Source organism: Melopsittacus undulatus, chromosome 2 (assembly GCF_012275295.1).
Source record: "Melopsittacus undulatus isolate bMelUnd1 chromosome 2, bMelUnd1.mat.Z, whole genome shotgun sequence".
Lineage (NCBI taxonomy): Eukaryota > Metazoa > Chordata > Aves > Psittaciformes > Psittaculidae > Melopsittacus > Melopsittacus undulatus.
In genome coordinates, this window is record NC_047528.1 from 79254110 (window position 1) to 79275678 (window position 21569).

Sequence of the window (21569 nt, forward strand, 5' to 3'; positions counted from 1 at the left end):
TGTTTATATTATCTGTATGATAGCGTCAGCTACTAATATATTTAAATAGCACTTGTCCTTTTAACCTCCTGACTTGTTTTCATTTTATCAAATGAAAATTTCCCTCATTTTTTTATGATTTACAATTTACTTTGAATTTCATTCAGGAGAAACAGAAATTACAAATACCAGAAATCAATAAGTGTTCCTTTAGGAGGAAAGCAATTGCTTCTTCCAGATAATTTTTAATTGATTAGTTTGAAACTGCATCCTACAAGCTGCAATTTCTTTACTTAAAAGAAAAGTCCCCCAAATGTTAAAGTGAAAATAGTTTGTTTCAGGGTTGTTTTTTTTATTTGGTTTGGGGTTTTTTTTAAGTATTTTGTGTGTTGCTGTTACCAGGAGACAGAAAAAAAAGTTGAACTTGTCCTTTATCTTTTACTAGGTTCACAAATGTGTGCCGCTTAAAAGTGGCAACTACTGTAAAAAACATCCTGTAGTTTAATTATCTTTCAGTTGTTGGTATTACGAAAAAAGGTTAGTTTTCTAGTTATAATTTTAGTTGTTCTCATTATGAAAAATATGTGCTATGTAGAATCAGTTTTTCTCTTGTTTGCAGTAGCACCACTTCATTGTTATTTTCTTCTCTTAAGAGAACAAGTACGATTTAATGGATTTGGGATTTTTATCTTTGTTGTCTATCCTGGAGCATTTGTTGAGCTCTTCACAACCCACTTGCAACTGATATCTCCAGTCCAGCAACTAAGGATATTTTGTGCAGGTAATAGTTTGTGCTTTTTTATTAAACCTTTGCTTAGCATTGTTACTTACTCTACAGACATTATTTGTGAATTCTTGATGGAGAATTGAAGGTTTGAAATGAAGAAGGACAAAAGCTTGTATTTACCTAAAGGTGATCCTTCTGCTCTGAACCTATATTGTAATTATAGAAAATCATTTGATCATTACTGTCCACACTGTGCTGTTTCCTGAAGGAGAGAGATGTCCATTTCTAGGAGTTTAAATGAGTACCAGTTTCCTGTCATGAAAAATGTTACTATATATCCTAGATCTAATTCAGATTAGCTGTGCATAAGAAATTCCATATATGTGATTGAGGAAAATATGTGGTTCCTGACCTTACTCTCTCATTAGAAAAAGCTTTTATAGATGCTGTCACAGGTGAACACCTTTGAGCATTACCCTACCTACCGCTTTCTGCAATAGAAGCAATGTGATTTTTTCAGTAGTATTATGAGTGATTTTCAGTGACATTTGAGTAATGTTATTATACAGGACACTGTGTTTTGGTGTTGCCATCAAGAGGAAATAAAGGCTAAAACACCAGCATCCAAAGAGAATAACAGCTTATGGCTCCAAATAAGCACCAAGTGGTTTTGGTTTGATGTTTTTGAAGTCGCTGGCTACTGGGAAGTAGAGCCCTATTGTTGTGGAAAGTTAGACTGAGACTGTATTATCCTACCTGAACCATGTGTTACTGTTTTTTAGAGACAAATGTGGTTCCCAGATTACTGAAAGACAGAAAAATTTGCATCTTGGTTTAGTTCTTGGAGAAGTAGGATAGCAGCAAGCCTGTTGTAATGTTTAGACGTTAACATTGTTTCTTGAATATTGTAACATTATATAGAAGGGTTTAGACTGGGGATACAGAAGCCATTAGGAAAGCATATTTTCAAGCTTTTGTAAATCAAGTAAATGATGATAAAAGTTAGGCAAGTAAATATGTCTATATTCCAAATACCTTAATGAAACAAAATCATTCACTGCAATAGGCTAACTTCCATGATGCCTGGTGTCAATTTCCATTTCCAGCTACTGTGAGCAGAGCTGCAAGAGAAGACATACCAGTTTTCAAAATGGGTTGCTTACCTACATTGCTGTGAAATCATCTAGAAAAATTAGACTATAAGGTGTAACAGAAAATAATTGCTTGCGTAATTTTGATGACTGTGAACACCTATAATTTTTCAGGTTTCTTGGGGAAGCAGATTTAGGGGAATACAAGGTAGCAACAAGCATGTTGCAATACTGGTTTGATATCAGTGGCTTGTTCGCAGTTAGGTATAGCACATATATGCTTTTTTTTTATTTACACCTAATGATAAGTATGTTTCATAGCTAGGATGTTTGATAATCATAAAATGTGATACTCGCTAAACTTGACACGGGTGTTTTTTAATTGTCAGAGCAGTTGAATGAACATGTTCTCACTGTTCTGAACATCTGAGTTTCCAGATGCTTGCTTTCTGACTTTTGTATGGCAGTGAAGTAAAAGAAACAGAGGGGAGAATGACACGGAATATTCCTTTTGTAATCCACCTATACTCTGGAGATTAAAAAATATATTTGTTGTACAGCAGATGGCATCGTGAGTTCAAGAATAGGGAATGAGTGTTCTTGTAAGACTTGTGGTATTTTTAGCACTAATTCCATGCCCAGTAGATAAAAAGTGCTTCTGTGCTGCACTTTCTTATAATTCAAACATTTGTACTATTTTTGAGATCCTTTTTAATGCGTTTTGTGTTGTCTTTAACAGGAAAAAGTTAAAAGATTTTTTAACTTAATTTTTAAAAAAAATTATTATTTTAAGTTGTTTTAAGGGCTGAGTAAAGTATCCCTTTTTAAATATAAGGAATTAGGTATCCACAGATAAGGCTGTTTTAGCAAAATGAAATTACTTGTATACGCAGCAGTGTGCCTCTACAGTTATTCTCATTTTAAGGCTGTTTATTTTCTGTGGATCACCTGGGATGAATTTGAAGCCTTTGCATTTTAGACTTTTCTCCTGTATTCCACACAGCAAACTGTGTAGATTATGGTGCTAAAACCCATGTTTTCCTAGCAGTTTTAAAGTATTTATGTCACCCTCTAACAGTTCTATCACCTCATTTTTTGTTATTTAAGGTTTTTTTTCCAGTTTACTCTCTATAGCGGCCACACTGTTACAAATGAATTTTGTTTTGGTCTTTAATTTTTATCCTTTGTTAAGTTGTTGAGCTGAAAAAAAAAAAATTTTAAGATAAAAAGTTTAAAGCAATAAAGGTAACACATCTACCTAACACTACTGGGTTTGTTGCATTTGTGTGTGTGTGCACGGATATATATATATGTGTGAGATAAAGAGAACTGATTTCTGAAACATTTCATCTATCTGATTACCTTTCAATGACATATGATTAAAAACTATAGAAAGGGAAATCACATTAAGAAGCATCGACTATGGGAAATGGCAAAAAAAAACTTAGTTAAAGTACTCCAAAAATATCTCTCTTTTCTGCAGCATTAGAAATGTAAAAGACGACCAGGTGACAGGTAGAGATAACCAGGGGAAATAAGAGTCTGCCATATGTCATGATTCCTGTGTTATATGCAGTGCAAGAAAGATAGGTTATATTTACTTTAGTTCCTGTCTCATAACTGCACTGTAAATATAGAATTGACTCAAACCCCTCTTAACGAGATGAAGCATTATAAAAAGGAAATAAGGAGTCTTCAACACAAAAAGTTTTCCTGCAGTGGTCGTATGAAATGTTTGACCAACAACACAAAATAAATGAGAAAATCTGTATAGTACTGGATGTTGAAGGAAGCCAAGCACATCTTATGATACTGGTTCATTTCTTCCTATGGAGAACAGCGTACTTTAAAAATTGCAGTTGCAAATATGTTGCCCAGAATAATGTGTCAGGAAATGCTGATTGCACAACTCAGTTTCTTGATGTGGTTTTAGGTCCAGATTTTCTTGTAGAAGAAGCCTTTTTTAAAATAATTTTCTAAACTTGTTTGGCACATGTACATGTAATTATTTTCATTGGTACAATTGAGATAACCATGAAAACTACTGAATTGCAGCTAAATTTCAGACATCTTGCAGACCAGGACAAACAGTATTTATTCACATGTATGACCAGTTATTAAGATTCTTAAATGTAACAGTTTGTTGTGGTAGGAAGTGTTTTAATATCTATGATTGATCTGTAAATAGAAACTGTAGATCGAAACTAGAAGTATTGATTCAGAAGCACAGTTTTTCTTCTGGATACTCTACCTACTACATACTTAGAAAAATAGTGACAAGATGAAATATCAATATGGTAGAATGACACCTTAAAAATAAACTTAACCTCTTTTCTGATAGTATAATTCTCAGGAGCTCAGAGGATTCTCTAAAACTTGCCTACAAAGTGAGATCATAGAAACTTAAGTTTGTAAAGTAATATACATATTCTTTCATGCCTCTGTTCAAAAATTAACTTTTCATCCATTCTTACAGTAATCATTTCAGGAAAGTTGATTAGAAGGTGACTGTGGAAACTTACATTTCAAAGCCAACTTTCTGTTATTATTGTTTACTTAATTTTTTTTTTTCCTTTTTAGGAGTGTGGCATAATTTTGTTCTTGGTGTTGCAAGTTTCATGGTTCTGTTTCTGCTGCCAGCCATTCTTTTCCCTTTCTATTACACGGGTGTTGGGGCACTTGTCACTGAGGTTGCAGAGGTAAGAAAAGATCTTTACTGTTTTCATATTGCATGCTTTGTGACCTGAGAGGACCTGTGTCTCTTATCATCACAATCAGATTTGGTCAGTGCAGCACTCTGCAGAGTCTAATATATTGCGCTCTTTGTCTCCTTGACGTTTCCTTCTCAGTCACATGTGTTTTAGTATTAATAAATGAAGGAACATGGCGTGAATAATTACAGACTATTCGTCACACTAAAAATCTGTTTAGACATTGAGATGAGTTTGCAGGCTTATTTCAGTTTTGTTTGTTTTATTTTTACTTCTTTTCAATATTGGCACCAAGTAAACCTACTGGAAACTACATTATCACTCTGATTATTGCTATCTGGTTTTAATGTTAAAGATTATTTTGAGCTGATTTACTTGCTTGTTTGGTCAGCTGAAAGCAAAGTAGAGAGAGACTGCTGAGATTCTGGAAAGGACTGATTTTTTTCGGACTTAATCAAATACAGCACAGTTGAACAGCACAGCTGAAAGCATTCAGTCCTCCTTGGATCTCAAAATGAACTGCTATGACTCAGGATAGAGTGACATTTATTATGCTTTATATTCTTGAAAGTATAGGTTCAACCTGCTGTGTTGTAAGATTCAGTGTATTAATTTAAACTACTTGAACTTAAAATGGTAGGAAAACCCATAGTGTAATAACTTGTATGAAAATAAATTCTCGAGTTTGAATCGGTCCCTGGAACACATAGAAACTTGCCCTTTTCTTTTTCTTTGGACTAAAAAAGTTATTATTTGTAAAGGATATTTGTTTTGAAATGCTCTATCATAAGTTGAAATAATCAGTTCTAGTGGAGCCTGAGATACTCTCCTTCTCTGGAAATAGTGTCTTAACCTAAAGATTTCGTGGCTATTTGGCAGAACTGTAAAAAAATCCGTGTTGTTTTAACTGTCATAATATGACTGACTTGACTGTTTCTTCTCAGGATTCTCCTGCCAATGGACCAAGAGGTCTTTTTGTGGGAGACCTTGTCACTAATCTGCAAGACTGCCCAGTTTATAATGTAGAAGACTGGAATTCCTGTCTGGGAGACATTTCAGAGAAGTCACAGGTTGGCTACTGTGTAAGTGCAGCCACCCTACAGCAATTAAGCTTTCCAGCTAGAGGTATGACTTTAGATGCTCTCTTCATTATTTTATATTGTAATGTTATCATGTCTTGATGACTGGTTTGAATGTAGGATATGTTGGTGAGGACAGATTTCTCCTAAGTTGAGTCTGCTATCCTGTCTTCAGCATTTAGTAATATGCCATTCTATTTTGTGAAACCTGAAAGTGAGGAAGAAGTAGGTAGAAGACAGATGAATTTCTCTAGTTTTCCAGTCACCCTATACAAAAATCCTTTATGACATGAATAATGAAATTTGCCTCTTTGGGATATTGCATAACTTGGTTATTAGCAGTAATAGAATTATCTCCTCTATTTTTAGTTCAGCTATATGGATCAACCTGGTGATCTTTTACAGATGTAAATTCCACATATTACCTTACCGCTTTGATCAGCATGACATTACAAATTGTATGGCTTAACCCAATGATGTGCTTTATTATGGCCACTTACTCTGAGCTGTCTCACTATGAGGGTTTTAAGTTTCATTTGCTTCTTTAATCTCACAGTGTCTTTGCCCATAAACTTAGTTTTGTCTGGATTGCACATATTGCTTCTGCAAGTCAGTCTGTTTCCTTCTGTTTTCATTTATACATTAGAGTGCATGTTGCTGTAACAGTTCACCCCTTGGAAACAAAAAAAAACCTGAACTGAACTAAACTAGAACCATAAACAAAAATTTAGTAGAACAAAAAAGAATAGTCAAGTTAAATTGGTTGAATGTCTTATGACGTGACCTACATAAAGCTCTCGAAAGTTTGTTTCATGCAAGCATCCATGGAGACTGAATTACAAAGGTAAGGGGCTACCAAGAAAATAGGGCGATGGCTGATGACTGGCCTAGGCTTCAAACTTCTGCACTGCTCAGGAAAATAGTAAGGTCTGGTTTGTACTGAGCAAAATCTATATGATGCTATTCAGAGCTTTAAAATTGTTACTCCATTTGTTTCATCATACTGAAGTAAATAGGAGGTCAGGCAGCTCGACTACCCATGTTTTTTGATGCATTATAGTTACATTGTGAGACCAAAAAGGTAATTTATCTTTCTTTCTAATATGTAAGGAAAGTAATCTTACAACTGGAATATTTAAACAAGATAAAAATAAATATTTAAACAGGAAACTAGTGAAGTATGGGTAAGATCCTGCTTTTGGATAGCTAGCAGTTTGGATTATCCTTCTAAAGAGGAGGGCACCTTTGACACATGCTTTTAGCTAGGTAGGAATGGCAATGAAGAATCAGTTTTTAGATACTGTAAGTACATATGCTCTGATTCTTCTGTTCTCCGAAATGCAGTTTCAGAGTTATGAATAATAAAACTGCATATTCTGCAACTGAACTAGTCTTGTTTAGATTGAAATAGTAAAAACTTAATACTGGAGAGACTCAATGTTGCTTGCAAGCTTGGTTGCTGTATTGTGTTAGCAGCCCATTGTCCCACTGCTGCATTCTAATCAGACCAGTCTGTCTGCATTTTCAGAGTCATAAAGCCTCCAGCAGTGCAGAATATTCCTCCTAAATTAAGTGAACTCTGTTCAGTCTCTAGCAGCTGTCATTTGTCAAAATCTTGACAGTTCACAACTTGACATAAATACTGAATATCAATGTATCTAGCAAATGGACCCTATCTATTTGACCGTAAAACAAATGGAGAGTAAACTATTTGAGTATGAAGCTAGACAGAAAACAGTGCCCCATGGACCTTCTTGAATTTAAAAGAAGTGTTTTCAATGTAGTTCATAAGGAAACCCTTTTTATGGTCATTCACTATTCAAAAATATGTATTTTCTCAGAGGAGGTATGTTGCCTACCAGGGGCTTGACGCTGTCTGGTATAGTAAGTCCCACTGACTATTACCCACTTCTAGATGTCCATGTGGGTACTAGTGATATAGATAGTAGCCCGGAGAACATTAAGAAGGACTACAGAGCCCTGGAAGAGGTGGTTAGGGGCTCTGCAGCTCTGATAGTCTTTTTGACAATTCTCCAGGATAAAGGGGAGTACCTTAAAAAGGCAAGGAGGGTTGGCCAGGTTAATAAATGGTAAGAACAGTGATGCCATAGTCAGGGGTTTGGGTATTTAGAACATGGGACTCTATTTGGGAGACCAGGTCTACTGGGGGCTGGTGAAACTGGTCTGACAACGAAGGGGAAGAGCTGTTTTGGTAGGAGGCTTGCCAGGCTGGTCAAGGATGCTTTAAACTAGATGTGTTGGGGGAGGGGGGAATCATTCCATCCCAACACACCCAGTCAGATGCCAGCACCTATAATAAATACTCAGAGAGATGTAGAGATATTTCAGCCACTCCAGCCGATGAGCTGGCTTCATTTGGAGCTCAGCTCAGATGCCGCTATACAAAGGCTTGTAGTATGGGGAACAAATAAGAGGAATTAGAGATGCGGGCACTTCTACGGGGATACGATACAATAGGCATCACAGAAACACGGTGGGATGCCTCCTATGACTGGAGTCTTGGAATGGAAGGTTACAGGCTCTTTAGAAAAGACAGGCCTGGCAGACAGGAAGAGTAAGTTGCTATTTATGTTAGGGATAGGCTGGAGAGTATGGAACTCTATCTGAGGAGAGGTGAGCAGTCAACAGAGAGCTTGTGGGTCAGGGTTAAAGGGAGAACAGTGATGGGAGACATTACTGTGGGGATCTGTTACAGACCACCTGATCAAGAGGAACCTGTGGATGAAGGACTCCACAGACAGATAGGAACAGCCTCATGCTCACAGGCCCTTGACCTTATGAGGGACTTCAACCACCCTGATATCTGTTGGAGAGATGGTACGGCCCAGCACAAGCAATCCAGGAGGTTCCTCAGTTGTGTGGAAGACAACTCCCTTCTGCAAGCAATAGAGGAACTGACAAGGAGAGGTGCCCTGCTTGACCAACAGGGAAGGGCTCTTTGGAAATGTGATGCTCCTGGGCAGGCTTGGTTGCAGTGATCAGGAGATGGTCGAGTTCCAGGTCCTCAAGACAGTGAGAAGCGCGTTCAGTAAGCTCACTGCCCTGGACTTCAAGAGAGCAGACTTTGGCCTCTTCAGGAGCCTGCTTAGCAAGGTTCCATGAGATATAGCCCTAAAGAGCATGGGGGCCCAAGACTGTTGGTTGATATTCAAGGATCACCTGCTGCAAGCTCAGGAGTGTTGCATCCCGACTAGAAGGAGGTGCAGCAGGAGGGCCAGGAGACCTCCTTGGATGGATAAGGAGCTGCTGAGAAAAATTCAAAGGAAAAAAGAGGCTTTTAAAAGGTGGAAGCAAGGACAAGAGGCCTGGGAAGGATACAGGGATGTTGTCTGGGAAGCTAGGGACCAGGTTAGGAAAGCTAAGGCCCAGTTAGAATTAAACTTGGCTAGGGATGTGAAAGATAACTGGAAGGGATTCTGTGGGTATGTAGCAAATAAAAGACAGACTAGGGAGAATGTAGGCCCTGTCCGGAAGCTATTGGGAGAACTGGCTACCCTGGATTTGGAGAAGGCTGAGGTTCTGAATGACTTCTTTGCCTCGGTCTTCACTGGCAAATGCTCTGACTGCAGCACCCAAGTCTTGGAAGGCAAATGCAGGGACTGTGAGAATGAAGACCTTGGGCCCACTGTAGGAGAGGATCTGGTTCGAGACCATTTTAAGAACCTGAATGTACACAAGTCCATGGGACCTGATGAAATCCATCCATGGGTCCTGAAGGAGCTGGTGAATGAAGTTGCAAAGCCACTGGCCATCATATTTGAAAAATCATGGCAGTCAGGTGAAGTTCCTGATGACTGGAAAAAGGGAAATATAACCCCCATTTTCGAGTGTTCAAGCCTGGGTTGGATAAAGCCTTGGGTGACATGGTTTAGTGTGAGGTGTCCCTGCCCATCGCACGGGGGAATTGGAACTAGATGATCTTAAGGTCCTTTCCAACCCTAACTATTCTGTGATTCTATGTACTTGCTTAACCACAGGATACTTCGAGAAAAGGATTGTATGGTACAGTGCTTGCACCTGTAAGTCCCAGGCATAAATTTCCATGTTAGTGGCTTGCAGCTTATGCAGTGATATATCAGCAACCAGTATGGCAGGCTTGATATATTTCACAGTAGGCTACTGCAGTGTTGCTGTGACACAGATTGTTACAGTAACCTTTCGTTTGTGTTTCTTTAAAAGCTGTTATAGATGAAGTTAGGTTAAATTTATTTAAAGAACATCTCTACACAAGTTCTGTACTGTGCTAGTTAAATCATGGTTTAAGACATCAGTTATTCACTGCTGCAGCATTCAAGGCTTAGAAAGCTTTCGATATTTGAATCTTGTGGAGGCTTTAATGTTTTTAATAAGGACATTTTGAGTCTTGGTCATTTCCACAGCCAGCCAGTGAAATTGGTAGAGTAGCAGCTAACAGACTGCCTTAATGCAAGTTGAGGGCAACAGATAAAAGCGTTTTGTAACTTGCCATGCTCAGAACACTGTAGTGGTAGATCCCCAGTATCTCAAGGGAACTTATTAAGATGAAAATATCAGTATGTGACATGGTAAAATCAGGTGACATTCATACATGTAAATGATGAAGCCTGTTCTTAGTTATGACTGAACCACAGCTAGGCTGTGTGAATTGCTGTGATTTTTGAGGGCCACAGAATGATTTTTATACTTGATGCAGACTGATTTATTTTCAGGAAGTTGCTAGAATATTCATCATTTGCTCTATGCCTGTGTTCTTTAGTCTATAGAAGACTTGATGGCACAGTTGAATGTTGTAGTAACAACAGCCTCACAGACATTTGCTTTTCATACAGCAATAACTTGGACAGCCAACTGGTAAGTTATGTACACTGCTGATTTTTATTTTTTTTAATCTGCATTATTTAAATTAAATTAATAATATTTACCAATATTTATGCAGCATACTTAAGTGTTTAAGAGTATCTACAGTTTTGTAGTAAGGGTGTGTGTGTAGGTATATGTTATTCTCCCCATTATAAATTATTTTTCCTATTCAGGAATTCTCTGGGAGAATCAGAAAAGACCTTATACCCCTCATTCCTTTAGGCAGAAAGACCTCTCTCCCATTTTCACCACTGGATGCGGAGTATTAGCAAGAAAAACAAGTTTTGAGAACAACGTGAAATTGCTTATTTTGGTGCTTCAGTCTTAAACGTACTGAGCGCTACAGGCAACACAAAGCACTGGATTATGTGTTCAGTTATCTGAAGCCAGCAGTTCTGGTCACTGGGATAAAACTAAAAACATGGAAGAGAAGGTCCTAGGGATTGCCCAGTTTCTCAAATCAGAGCCTCTATTTGATTCCTTTTTCACCATGTTGATTTTCTTGTGACATATGGAACCCTATGAAGTTTGTCAGCAGGATTTTGACTTACTCTCTTCAAGATACAGAAAAGTTTATTAAAGCACATGATCCAGATTGACAGTGATGAAATCTTTCTAACAGTTCTCTTTACAAGAGAAAGCACAAGTATCAACTGTGTAAACTTTTCTACACATACCAGTTCATCATTGTTCTGAAGATTTATGATAAATACCTAAAGAAAGGGTAATAAGTCCATTCCTACATCTGCTGTGTTTACAGTTTCTATGATGGTAAACTTCCAACTCCAGGGTGGTTTTGTTGTATTTAGCCACTACAAATTGAGCCTAGAGCAGCAGTTCATTTGAAATATATGTGTGGCTGGTAACATCCTGGAGTTCAGCAAGATTTGATAAATCACTACCCCGCTGAGTTTTCACATTCTTGAGCTCATGACTGCTTCTTAGGAACAGAAAAGAAATAAAAGAATCCAGAAGCCTGTGACTTTCAAGTGTCCTTAGACAGGCTGTGGGGTTTTGAACAATTATTTTAAACAGTCTTTGCAGGTCTATACAGCAGTATCTGAAAGTGTGCCCTCTTCCCCTGGAATGGAAGGTTACAGGCTCTTTAGAAAAGACAGGCCTGGGAGACAGAGCATGTATTATAGTTAATGGAGAGTGTCTGACACTCATGCATCCATAGGGAGTGTAACTATCAGGCTAAAAAGGAAGAAAATCCTGTTTTGTTTTGTTTTTCCTAAGGCAAACAGTAGATGAGGAACTTTCCTTGCTTGTATTTAAGAACAAAAGGAAAACTGTCACTGAGCTTTTACGAGAGACATGAGGGAGGGAACCAATTTCCTGTTCCTTTCTGCTGTACTCTCTTTTGGCCTGTGGGGAGCAAGAAAGATCTGGTCTTTCAGCCTGCAGAGTGAAACAGTTGAGAATGGTTTTTTAGCTGCCCCACAGCTGGTAGGTTTATTTGCTGAACATAAAGTTTTTGTCAGCCAAATAAGGTTTTAAATCAATGAAGACTAAAACTTTTTTAACAGTTAGTCACTCGTATGTTGATGCAGGCTCTGTTCATTAAAAATCACTGACTTACTTTTAGATGCCTTGATTTTTTTGTAGTGCATGTGTGTACATTTTTAAAAACAGCTTTTACTCTGCTACATGTGCACATCCTCTTTTTCACATTCCACCAAAAATGAAATGACAGGTTGAGTATGTGTCAGGTAGAGGTTCTGAAGGATTTGACAAAACCCCCAAAAATAAGATTTCAGCTCTTCATGGGCTGGCAATATATCAGTGGGGCACTTCCTTTGCTTTAAAAAGGAATATGTGGTACCTTTTATTCTGATGTGTTGGAAAATACCTTTACATTTTATAACCTTTTCAAATGCCCTTTGCAGTATGCCTGTCTGCCAGCACGAAAAGTTATTGAAGCCAGCAAAGTTTGTCGAACCAACATGGACTGCCAGAAAGACTTCGTTCCTAGTTTTTGTGTGACTCCTTCTTTAGAGAACCAAACAAGGCTCATCAGGGTAAAACATCCACCCCATATTGACATGCTGTATGTAGGACACCCCATGCATCTTCAGTATACAGGTTGGTGTTATTTATTAAAATGATTCAACAAAAAAAGGTTTATATTGTGGTTTACTTTGCCTGGCTGCTTGTACAAGGTTTTGGAGCGCTTGTCAGTTAACTTGTTTAATGTGGAATACATTTCTTGTCACAGCCAGTGGAGAGACATGGACTGCTCAGGCATAAAATGAAATGTGCACAGTGCAATGAGTTACAAAGGTAATAGAAACCATATGTGAGATGGTTGGTCTCTTTAGGGTTTGTTTTTTTCAGAAGAGTATGATAGGGCTATTTCTATAACAGATGTCACTCAGGTTAGTCATGGGAACCGGTCACCTACATTTTCCTAACACATAAACTTCTCAGAATGATACTGTAAAATCTCTAGGGCATCTTACTCTTAACACTTTGCCTGGAATATTAGCATGACTGCTTACATCACACCTAATATCCCAAGTGTCTGTGACAGATTCCCATAACTACCAAGCCACAAGTACAGTCATAACAGTTTTTTTTTCCTGATTATTTTTTTGAGTACTCTAAATTAAGTAACCTGTTACAGTTTAATTTCTGACTGACTTTGAAATGGACTATGTCTCTCTTTTAGGCAAGCTTATATTCTTGAGCCAGGTAGAGTAAAACATAATTCTGCTCTTGGAGCAAGCACAGGAAAAAGAACAAACACATCAACATCCCTACTTAGTAGCTTGACTGGCATGTTGGAAATTAGCTTCAGATGGGCTTAAAAAAGCATGAAGCATTAAACTGTTGTCCCTTCCTGTGAGCAACCGGTCTGTTCCTCATAGACAGCTATGCCTCGCAGGGTGAGATTTTGCTTCAGACATCTTGAAGTATGTCCTTAACAAGGCATGGTATTTTTCTGACTTAGGTACAAAAGTGCTTTTGAAATAGTAATGAAATCTGGTAGTGTAAATCCGTTAGCATTATTGCGTAAGCATATGTCCAGTTAATCTGTCAGTCATCTTTCTGTGCTGATCATATTTTTAAGCCCAAAATATGATCTCTTCACTTGTTATTTCTCCCCTCTTGCCATTTAGGAGGAAAATGTTGTTCACCTGTGTATCATTAACACACCGTTCTGTATTTGGTGGCATCTATTCCAAATGCAGCAACAAATTTTAAGAATAGAGTTTGATAATTATTATAAGTTCCCTTCCTTGGTCTCTAACAATACAAACTTTAGGTGCTCTGGAACAACTGATATTGTTCTCTTTTCCAATATGTTGGAGTGATGGAGCTTTAGTCAGTGTTTTCCTGTTGAGCAGTAATTCTGCAAAACAGTTGAACCTGTAAGTCTTTCAGAAGTCAGAAAAAAATGTTATTTGATCTGAAGAGGTAGTTTTACTTTAAGAAGTTACTGTGTGAAAGTGCAATTTGCAGTATATTTACAGGAATATAATTCTAAAGTGATTTACTGTACCCTGAGAATTGCACATTGGATGTGTTAATTTCAAAGCTAGAAGCTTCACTTCATTGGGAGCTTTGCTGCGGATGCAACCTATGGACTGTGTTCGTCTTTGAAAAGAAACAGAGCTAAAATTACAGAATCCTGGCTTGGGCAGCAGGTAGTCTACTGTACTATCATAAAGTCCCATGTATTCCAATGAAACAGCTTCTAAATATTTCAGACTTAACTTTGCACTGTACAACACTGGCTTTGGACCATCAGGTTTGTTGTTGTTTTCTTTTTTCTTTTTCCCCCAAATACGACTTATCAGAATGTGGTAACCATTTTTATTACAGTTAAGAAAGGAAAATAATTTCTTCCTCTATTCTATGTGTGATTTTTGAAACAGTGAATGCATTTTAGTGAAAGGAAAATAATTTCTTCCTTTACTGCGTGAATTTTGAAACAGGAATACGTTTTAGTGAAATGTTTCATGCTTTAATGTGATCTTTCTACCTGCAGGAAACATTACTTTTTGGAGTGGTGCTACATTTAATACACAGCCTAATATGGGAGTTGCACTAGTGTGTACTATGACTTTACTTTCTCTAGAAATGTCACTACAGTAATGTTTGAAAAACATTCTAAGATTATTGCATGTATTATTTTCTATTTAGGTTTGTACTGTTGTCATGATAGTCCTGCTATATGGAGAAGTAATTATTTCATATTTTTTCATTTGAAACTAGCTTACAGACACAGTATTTCAAAAAAGCGAAACAAAACACAACCACAAAAGAAAAAAAAACCCAACCCCAAAAAAGAACAAAACAAAATAATCCTGTAAAGAATCATAATCCTTAATGAATTTACAGTGCTGGAGATTTGGCCAAAACTAAACCAGAAGGAATGATTAGGAATACATGTTGTTTAGGAAGGACACATTAATTAATCTGTTCTAATAGCCTTCTCTTTGTAAAAAGTACCAATGTAATCAAATGTAAACTCATACTGTAGGTTTAATTCATGTGGAATTACTGAAGACTTTTAGGCTTTTACTGCAGGCCAGTTATGTTCTAGAGGCTTTCCCTATGTTGGACAGGTGACATGTAAGATTGAAATGGAGAGCCCTGTCATTATTGCCATTCAACTCTGCAGTGCTTTTTCTTTATTTTTGTGAGGGGTTTTATTCTTCCATGTAATTTCTGGTGTTGCAAAATCATGGCATCCTTCTCTAGGCCTTGTGACTAACATTTGCATTTGGAATTTACACTGTTTGAGGGAAGATCATATCTCTGAATGTTCCTGTATCTGCATTGCCCATCAGGGATCAAAACCTGCATTTCCTTCATGAAAAGAAGATGGAACTTACTTAGAAGATAATTTCCCCAAACTGGACAAGTCTCCTACTTCTGTTGTATCCAAATCTTAAAAAAAAAAAAAACAACCCAACAACAAAAAACACCACTTCCTAGCTTTGGGGAGTTTTTTTGGTCAATAACAGCCTTAACCCTGATGGAGGGTCTGTCAACTACAGTGTGGTTTCTTAGTATTTCCATGCTTGTTTTCCCCTATTGCTGAAGATGATCCTGCTTTGCTTCAACCTATATTTAAAAGATGTTCTGGAGACCACACAGAAATAATCTCATGCTGTACTGTTCCTCTTCTCCATAACATCCGTGCTCTTACCCCATGAAGAAGTTTTGAAAAGCTCTTTGGTCAACCTAGTCTCCAAATCACTTCTAATTAAAGTTATGTCCCTTGTGCATTCTTCTCAGTATTTGTGAACACTATCTAGTATTAGCCAACAAAAGAAATGTTAATTCTAGGTCAAAGAATTGCTTAATTGGAGTGGGAGAACAATGACTATTTTGTTTCACCCAGCCTCATTGCTGTTTACCTCTTCCCAGCAGTGTCTTTTGAAGACAAGGCTGGAGAACATAATTTCTATAATCCTTGCGTTATTTGTTGAAGGACAGATTTGCCTGCTGTCATTAGGTTTGATCCATTACAGCCACTAAATTCATTCATTGCCTCATACTACAGTGTCTAGAGCTCAGTCCGGTATCTTCCTGAAGAGATTTTTTTGTGTTTTGGGTATTGCTTTGGCAGCAAGGTTTGGAGTTTAGATCCATGTCTAGCAGCTGTTAGTGACAACAAAAAGGGAAGGAGATGAGTGATCCATTCTCAATGTAGGAGTCTCAATCCATTCAGGTTCAGGATGGTAGCTTGATAGTGGACGTTAGGTGTTTGTCAAGAGGCAGTCAAGCTTTGAAATTACAGCATACTGTCTTTTGAAGCCTTTGAATACAGTGGCTGCCTCAGCCATTTTGCTATTTTGGCTCTTGAGCAAGAGGTCTGATCAGATGTTCTGATACCAGCCTGCAGCTTGATGAGTTGTTTTCTTTGGATGTCACTTGACTTGGATGCCTCTGACTTTCTGAACTGGATGGTGTCCAGGATTTCTGTCTATTATGTTCTTCACTTAGTAGTCCAACAGACTTATTTTCTCTCAGTTCCCCTAAATCAAAGGTCTTTCTTAAGCTAAGGTAAATGAGAGAACATGATTTTCAAGTTGTCTTGGCATAGCTATGGCAAGTTTGGTGTTGGAAAGTTCTCTGCTTGTTGCCACACCAAACCATTCTTTTTTGGGGACTCCTTTCTTTCCAAATCTCTCCATCCTATGGTGTGCTTGCTGGTTGGACTCATTACAAGGGGCTCTGTTATCAGAAGAAAATGTGTTTATTTGACTGAATGGACCAGTTCTCTGCCAGTAGCACCTTTGGAACTACTTACCCCTCATCTTTGTTCCAATGTCTTTGAATTGTTTATTGAGCCTGAAGAAATTTGGTTCTCACTCTTAGCTAAGATATACTTAAGAGCACTTTCTGTATGTTACTAGTGCTCTGAGTTTCCCAGTATTCTCTTAGCCCATCATTTTAAAATTTCTCAAGGAGTGGATTTAATTGTTCCAAGGGATGCTTGTATTGAGTGGGGTTTGAACTCTCCGTTTCACATATATCCGTGGAGATGGTATTTTTCTTCCTAAAACTTTTCCCCAGGCTGTTAGGGAAAATTCAGCCCGTTGCTCCTGGCCTCAATTCACATCCAAAGCTTTTCTTTAGGGACAGAGTGACTATTGTTGATACTGTGCAAGCTCATCCTTAAGGTGATTTTCTAATTCTGCCTTAACTTACCAATACTTCTTCCTTTTGGGGACAAGACTCTGCTATACTATGAATGAAGCCTTCTAGAAGGAAAGATGTCTTTCTTACAGCTGTCACAGTACTAAGGCTTTCAAATGGTCCCTGAGGCTGGCAAACAGCAACTGCTGTTTACGTTGAAAGACTGTGTCAAGACTTTTTACGAGACAACCCAGATGGAGCATCCCCATACTAAGAGAATGCACTCCGGGAGGCCTCAAGCTACTTCAGTTTTCTTTGAGGAGTCTCTCTTAAACATTTGACATACAGTTAGCTGAAGCTTCAAAGAAGTTACAGTACTAAAGAAGTGCTTCAGGGTCATGTGGTGCTTGACACTGCAATTTTCCAGTTAGTATTTATATGAAAGATGCTGAGTCCTGTCTCACAGCTTTTTAATACTAAGTTCCATCTTGGAGTCACGGTCACTCATCTGAAGACAGAAAAAGAAGCAAGTTATGTTCTGGTTAACTGGTGTTGTGTAGTGCAGCTGTGCATCATAGAGTCATAGAATGGTTTGGGCTGGAAGGGACCTTAAAGATCATCCAGTTCCAGCCCCCTTGCCACGGGCAGGGACACCTTCCATTAGACCAGGTTGCTCCATGCCCCATCCAGCCTGGCCTTGAACACCGCCAGGGATGGGGCAGCCACATGATCTCCTAGCTGTTACTTTCTGAGAGTGACTGCAGAATTCTGCACTGTATCTGCCCCCATGCTTCTACACCATGATCTCAGCCTCATGTCAAGGGGTCTTCTGCAGGTATTGCAAGAAAATTTTCTGCCCTTCCAAGAAAGTATACGTGTGCACCCACAGTATGAATGTATACATGTGGACGGCATATGTTGGAAAAAGTCTGGTAGCTATATTCTTTATGTGTTTTTCTTTGAAAAGGACTTGAATTACACAATGTGGTCTTTATGACTGCAGATGTCCAGTTGCCTCTGAAAATGCATATCTTAGATCTACTTTCACTGAAATAATGCCGTGTTTTGTGGAGTGACTTTACTATGATAGTGACCATATTTTAAGAAATATTTAGTGGCTGCACTCTTAACAACTAAAACAAAGGAAAACCATACTTAGGTTGGCTATTCATTCTTGAAGAAATGTCATTTCAGATCTGATTTTTCTGCAAAATTATAATCTAAAATTCATCATTTGTAATCCTGGAATGACTGTTCATGTTTTGTGTATATTTCCATTTCAGTAAGTCTCAGCAGTTTTGTACCACGACAAAACTTTCTAAGCATCGATCTGCCTGTGGTGATAGAGACATTTTGCAAGTATCCTTTGAAGTATGTTTGTTCTTTTAAGGCAAGAAGAGCACTGTTTAGAATTTGGTGAACCAGCAAAATTTCAGTTGGATATCATTTTAAACAGGATGTCTGAAACACTTCTGTAGAGTTTTGACATCTTTATCCCTTCTCTGCATTGATTATTGTCTGTGTGCCAAGCTTAATATGAAATATCTCACTTTCTTGTCCTTAGTAGGATATTTATGGTCAGTACTTTGACTCTTTTTTTGAGGGTGAGTCTTTACAGCTCTGACAGGAAAGTCAAAGTAAGCCTGAATTTACAGCAGGATAAATGAGACATTATTGCTAGCTTTGGTATGTTGGATTTTTATAATTTTTTGAGTCATTATACTGAACTAAATAACAGTTTATGGTTATTTTGGTTTTGTTTTATTCAACAGAAAAGAAAAAAATCAGGATCATAATTCAGTTAAAACATGCTTATTAATGAACAAGATGATATATATATATACATAAAGATCAGTAGGCTTGAATATGGCTAATCTATGAACCCTTAGCCTTAGAAATGGAAATGTTTATGAGTGGCTATAGAACAATTACACAGTGTAGTTCAATGTAGCCCATAAACTGGAGTTAAGATGCTACAGATGCTCCCCTTTTCTGGAAACACACCAAAGTTCATGATGACCCAGCTGCTTTCTGAGTCTTATGTCTTCTTGTCCGGCTGTAATAGGATGGAGGTGTATATTACAGTTAGCAAGCTTTTACCAATAATAGAAATATTCTACCCTTGCCTTACTGTCACGTGCACATGCATGTACAGAAATCCACTCAACTTTTCTGGCTAACAGGTAAGTAGGAGAGTGAGGCCAGATTTCCAGTTATATTCTAGGCATTTCCTTACTCCAGCAAGGGAGTGTTCTGGAAAATATCTCTAATCATTATTTCGTACTTAGGTCATAGGTTTAGAATACCTTCTTACTTCAGGCGTGGTGTCAGAACTATAACCTTCCTCCAAAACCACACAAAACAAGGGAGGAAGATGGGCAATGTTGTGTGGCTTTGCTGTCTCCTGCTTCCATGTGAGTTGTAAAGGATGCAGGTTGTTTTAAGTATCCAGACCTAGTGCTTAAAAAGAAATGAATCTATAAAGGCAATTCTCTGAGCTAGGTGTATTATGGGGTAAAAGTCATTATATAATTTCTGTGAAACAGAATGGCAGCTAAGAAATATAACTCTGAGATGTTTCTGCATATTAAAAATATTTTTTTAATTTATTTTTAAGTTTCATTGAAAATTAGTCATGAACCTTAACTAATGTCAAACAGGTGCCTCATTTCATTGTCTGGAGCACTGGCAGTTATCAATGCCGTACCCTGCTTTGCTTTGGATGGTCAGTGGATACTAAATTCATTCCTGGAAGCCACTCTGAGCTCCCTGATTGTAGAGAAACAAAACAGAGAGCTTGTTGGCTTTTTAATTTTGCTTGCTGGTAGTGCACTTTTGGCTGCCAATGTTGCACTGGGACTTTGGATGGTGACAGCACGATAGAACATTGGATATGTTTCCATCAATTCTAAGAGTACACAGAAATAATGAATCCATTGCCTTTTAAAACTTGTTCAGTGCTGAGACTGAAATAATTCCCTTAAAATGACACTGAAAGAAAAATGAGTGGTGTCTGCTGTTTTAATTTAAAACTATACAGTCTTGTGCCTGTGGTCATGGGAACTCTAATAGAAACAAGTATGAACATTTTATATACTGTTTTAAGCACTGTGCTAATCTTAGAGAGATTCCATTGTAAAGATTCACAGGAAAAAGCCTGAGAATTAATTCAGATCTCAAAGTGAGGGAATTACTTGGCCTCAAGCATTTGTAAAGTGGGATTAAAAACCACTTAGATTTTACTTTACAAGTTGAATAATTGTCAGAAAAAGAGTGTAAGCTCTGATCGCTTCTCAGTCAGCATAGTCTTGAGTGTCTTGTTTGGGTTTTTTTCTATCTGGTATTTTACCAAACTGGACTCTGAGAATGCCCCAAAGTCTGGTCTCAAAATGGTGAAAAGCTCAGTAGTTGCTTACCATGTGGTAATGAGAAAGGCCATATGGGTTAGTATCTTTCCTTTTCAGCTGGACAAAATGACTGGAAGCATGTTGTCCTCAGGATGTAGATGAGAAGTGTCAGCATCTGTTAAGAATGAAGCATGTGGGAGGGTACCAAAGCCCACATGACTGTGTTTCTTATAAATTCAGTTGTATAATATACGCAGCTGAAGACTTTTCAAAGGCAATATTTGTCAGCAATAGCTACAAAATAATCGGAATTTAGTTTCTGAGTGCTGAAGTATTCTGTGCACAGTTATTCCTAAGTGATAAATAATGTTTGTGTTGTTTACTCAGAAAAATAATATTGTTATTATTAAACTATACCTGTTTACAGTTAAAAGTGAAACCTGTTGTTTTTATGGTGTCTGTCTCCTGATGCTATGCATGTAATATGTACAGTAACTCACTGATGGTTTTCTGTCTTTCAAAGGGTTGTTCTACTTTGTTAGGATCCGTTCTGTTCAAAGATAGCTAACAAAGATGTCTAGCTGAAGCTGGTCTTGGACCACAGCTTTTTAGAGGAAGAACATGATTGTGAATTCAACTATTTAAACATTTAGCTTTGTTTTTTAAATGAATGCAGACCATATCCTTCTTCTTAAATGAACAGTGGTAGAACAGTCAGTATTTTGCTGACTAAAGTATCTGGCATACTTTGAAGCTCTAAAGTCTGAAATATTTTGTACCCAGTAGAATTATATATTGACTGTTGTGTCCTCCTGTGATATATTGTCTTGTTTATATAAATCAGGTGCAATCAGAGCTTGCCTCAATATATTCAGATATTAAAAAATAAGATAAAAAAGGCAAAAAAGCCTTAGTGTGGGAGCCTAAATATTTGAAATAGGAAAATTCTGAAAAAAATATCCTGCAACTTCTGCCTTGTGCAGCTCAGAGTTCTTTACAGAAATGGCCTTTCCATCAGGAACTGAAGTGCAAGCTAAGCTCATGAATACTGGCCTGCAGGGAGTACTGGAGCATTCCTGACCAGCTTACATAGATGCTCTTGCCACCAGAGATAGAAGCTTGGATAATTCTGAAAGTGGAGCTGAGCCCAGTTCCTGGTGCTACAGCATGGATTCTAA

At 37.8% G+C, this 21569-nt stretch overlaps 1 protein-coding gene across 3 annotated transcripts in view; it reads left to right on the plus strand.

Moving 5' to 3' along the window:
• Positions 1 to 21569, plus strand: part of MBTPS2 (membrane bound transcription factor peptidase, site 2) — a 44508-nt gene that overhangs the window by 13267 nt on the left and 9672 nt on the right. For 2 of the 3 annotated variants that reach the window (XM_031051051.2, XM_031051050.2), the window contains exons 5-9: positions 633 to 760; positions 4378 to 4496; positions 5453 to 5633; positions 10344 to 10438; positions 12337 to 12532. In XM_031051051.2, coding sequence (XP_030906911.1) covers positions 633 to 760; positions 4378 to 4496; positions 5453 to 5633; positions 10344 to 10438; positions 12337 to 12532 — 719 coding nt within the window. Of the gene's footprint in view, positions 1 to 632; positions 761 to 4377; positions 4497 to 5452; positions 5634 to 10343; positions 10439 to 12336; positions 12533 to 18327; positions 18404 to 19704; positions 20803 to 21569 lie in introns of those variants that run through there. The other variant, XM_005151480.3, reaches the window with a different exon arrangement.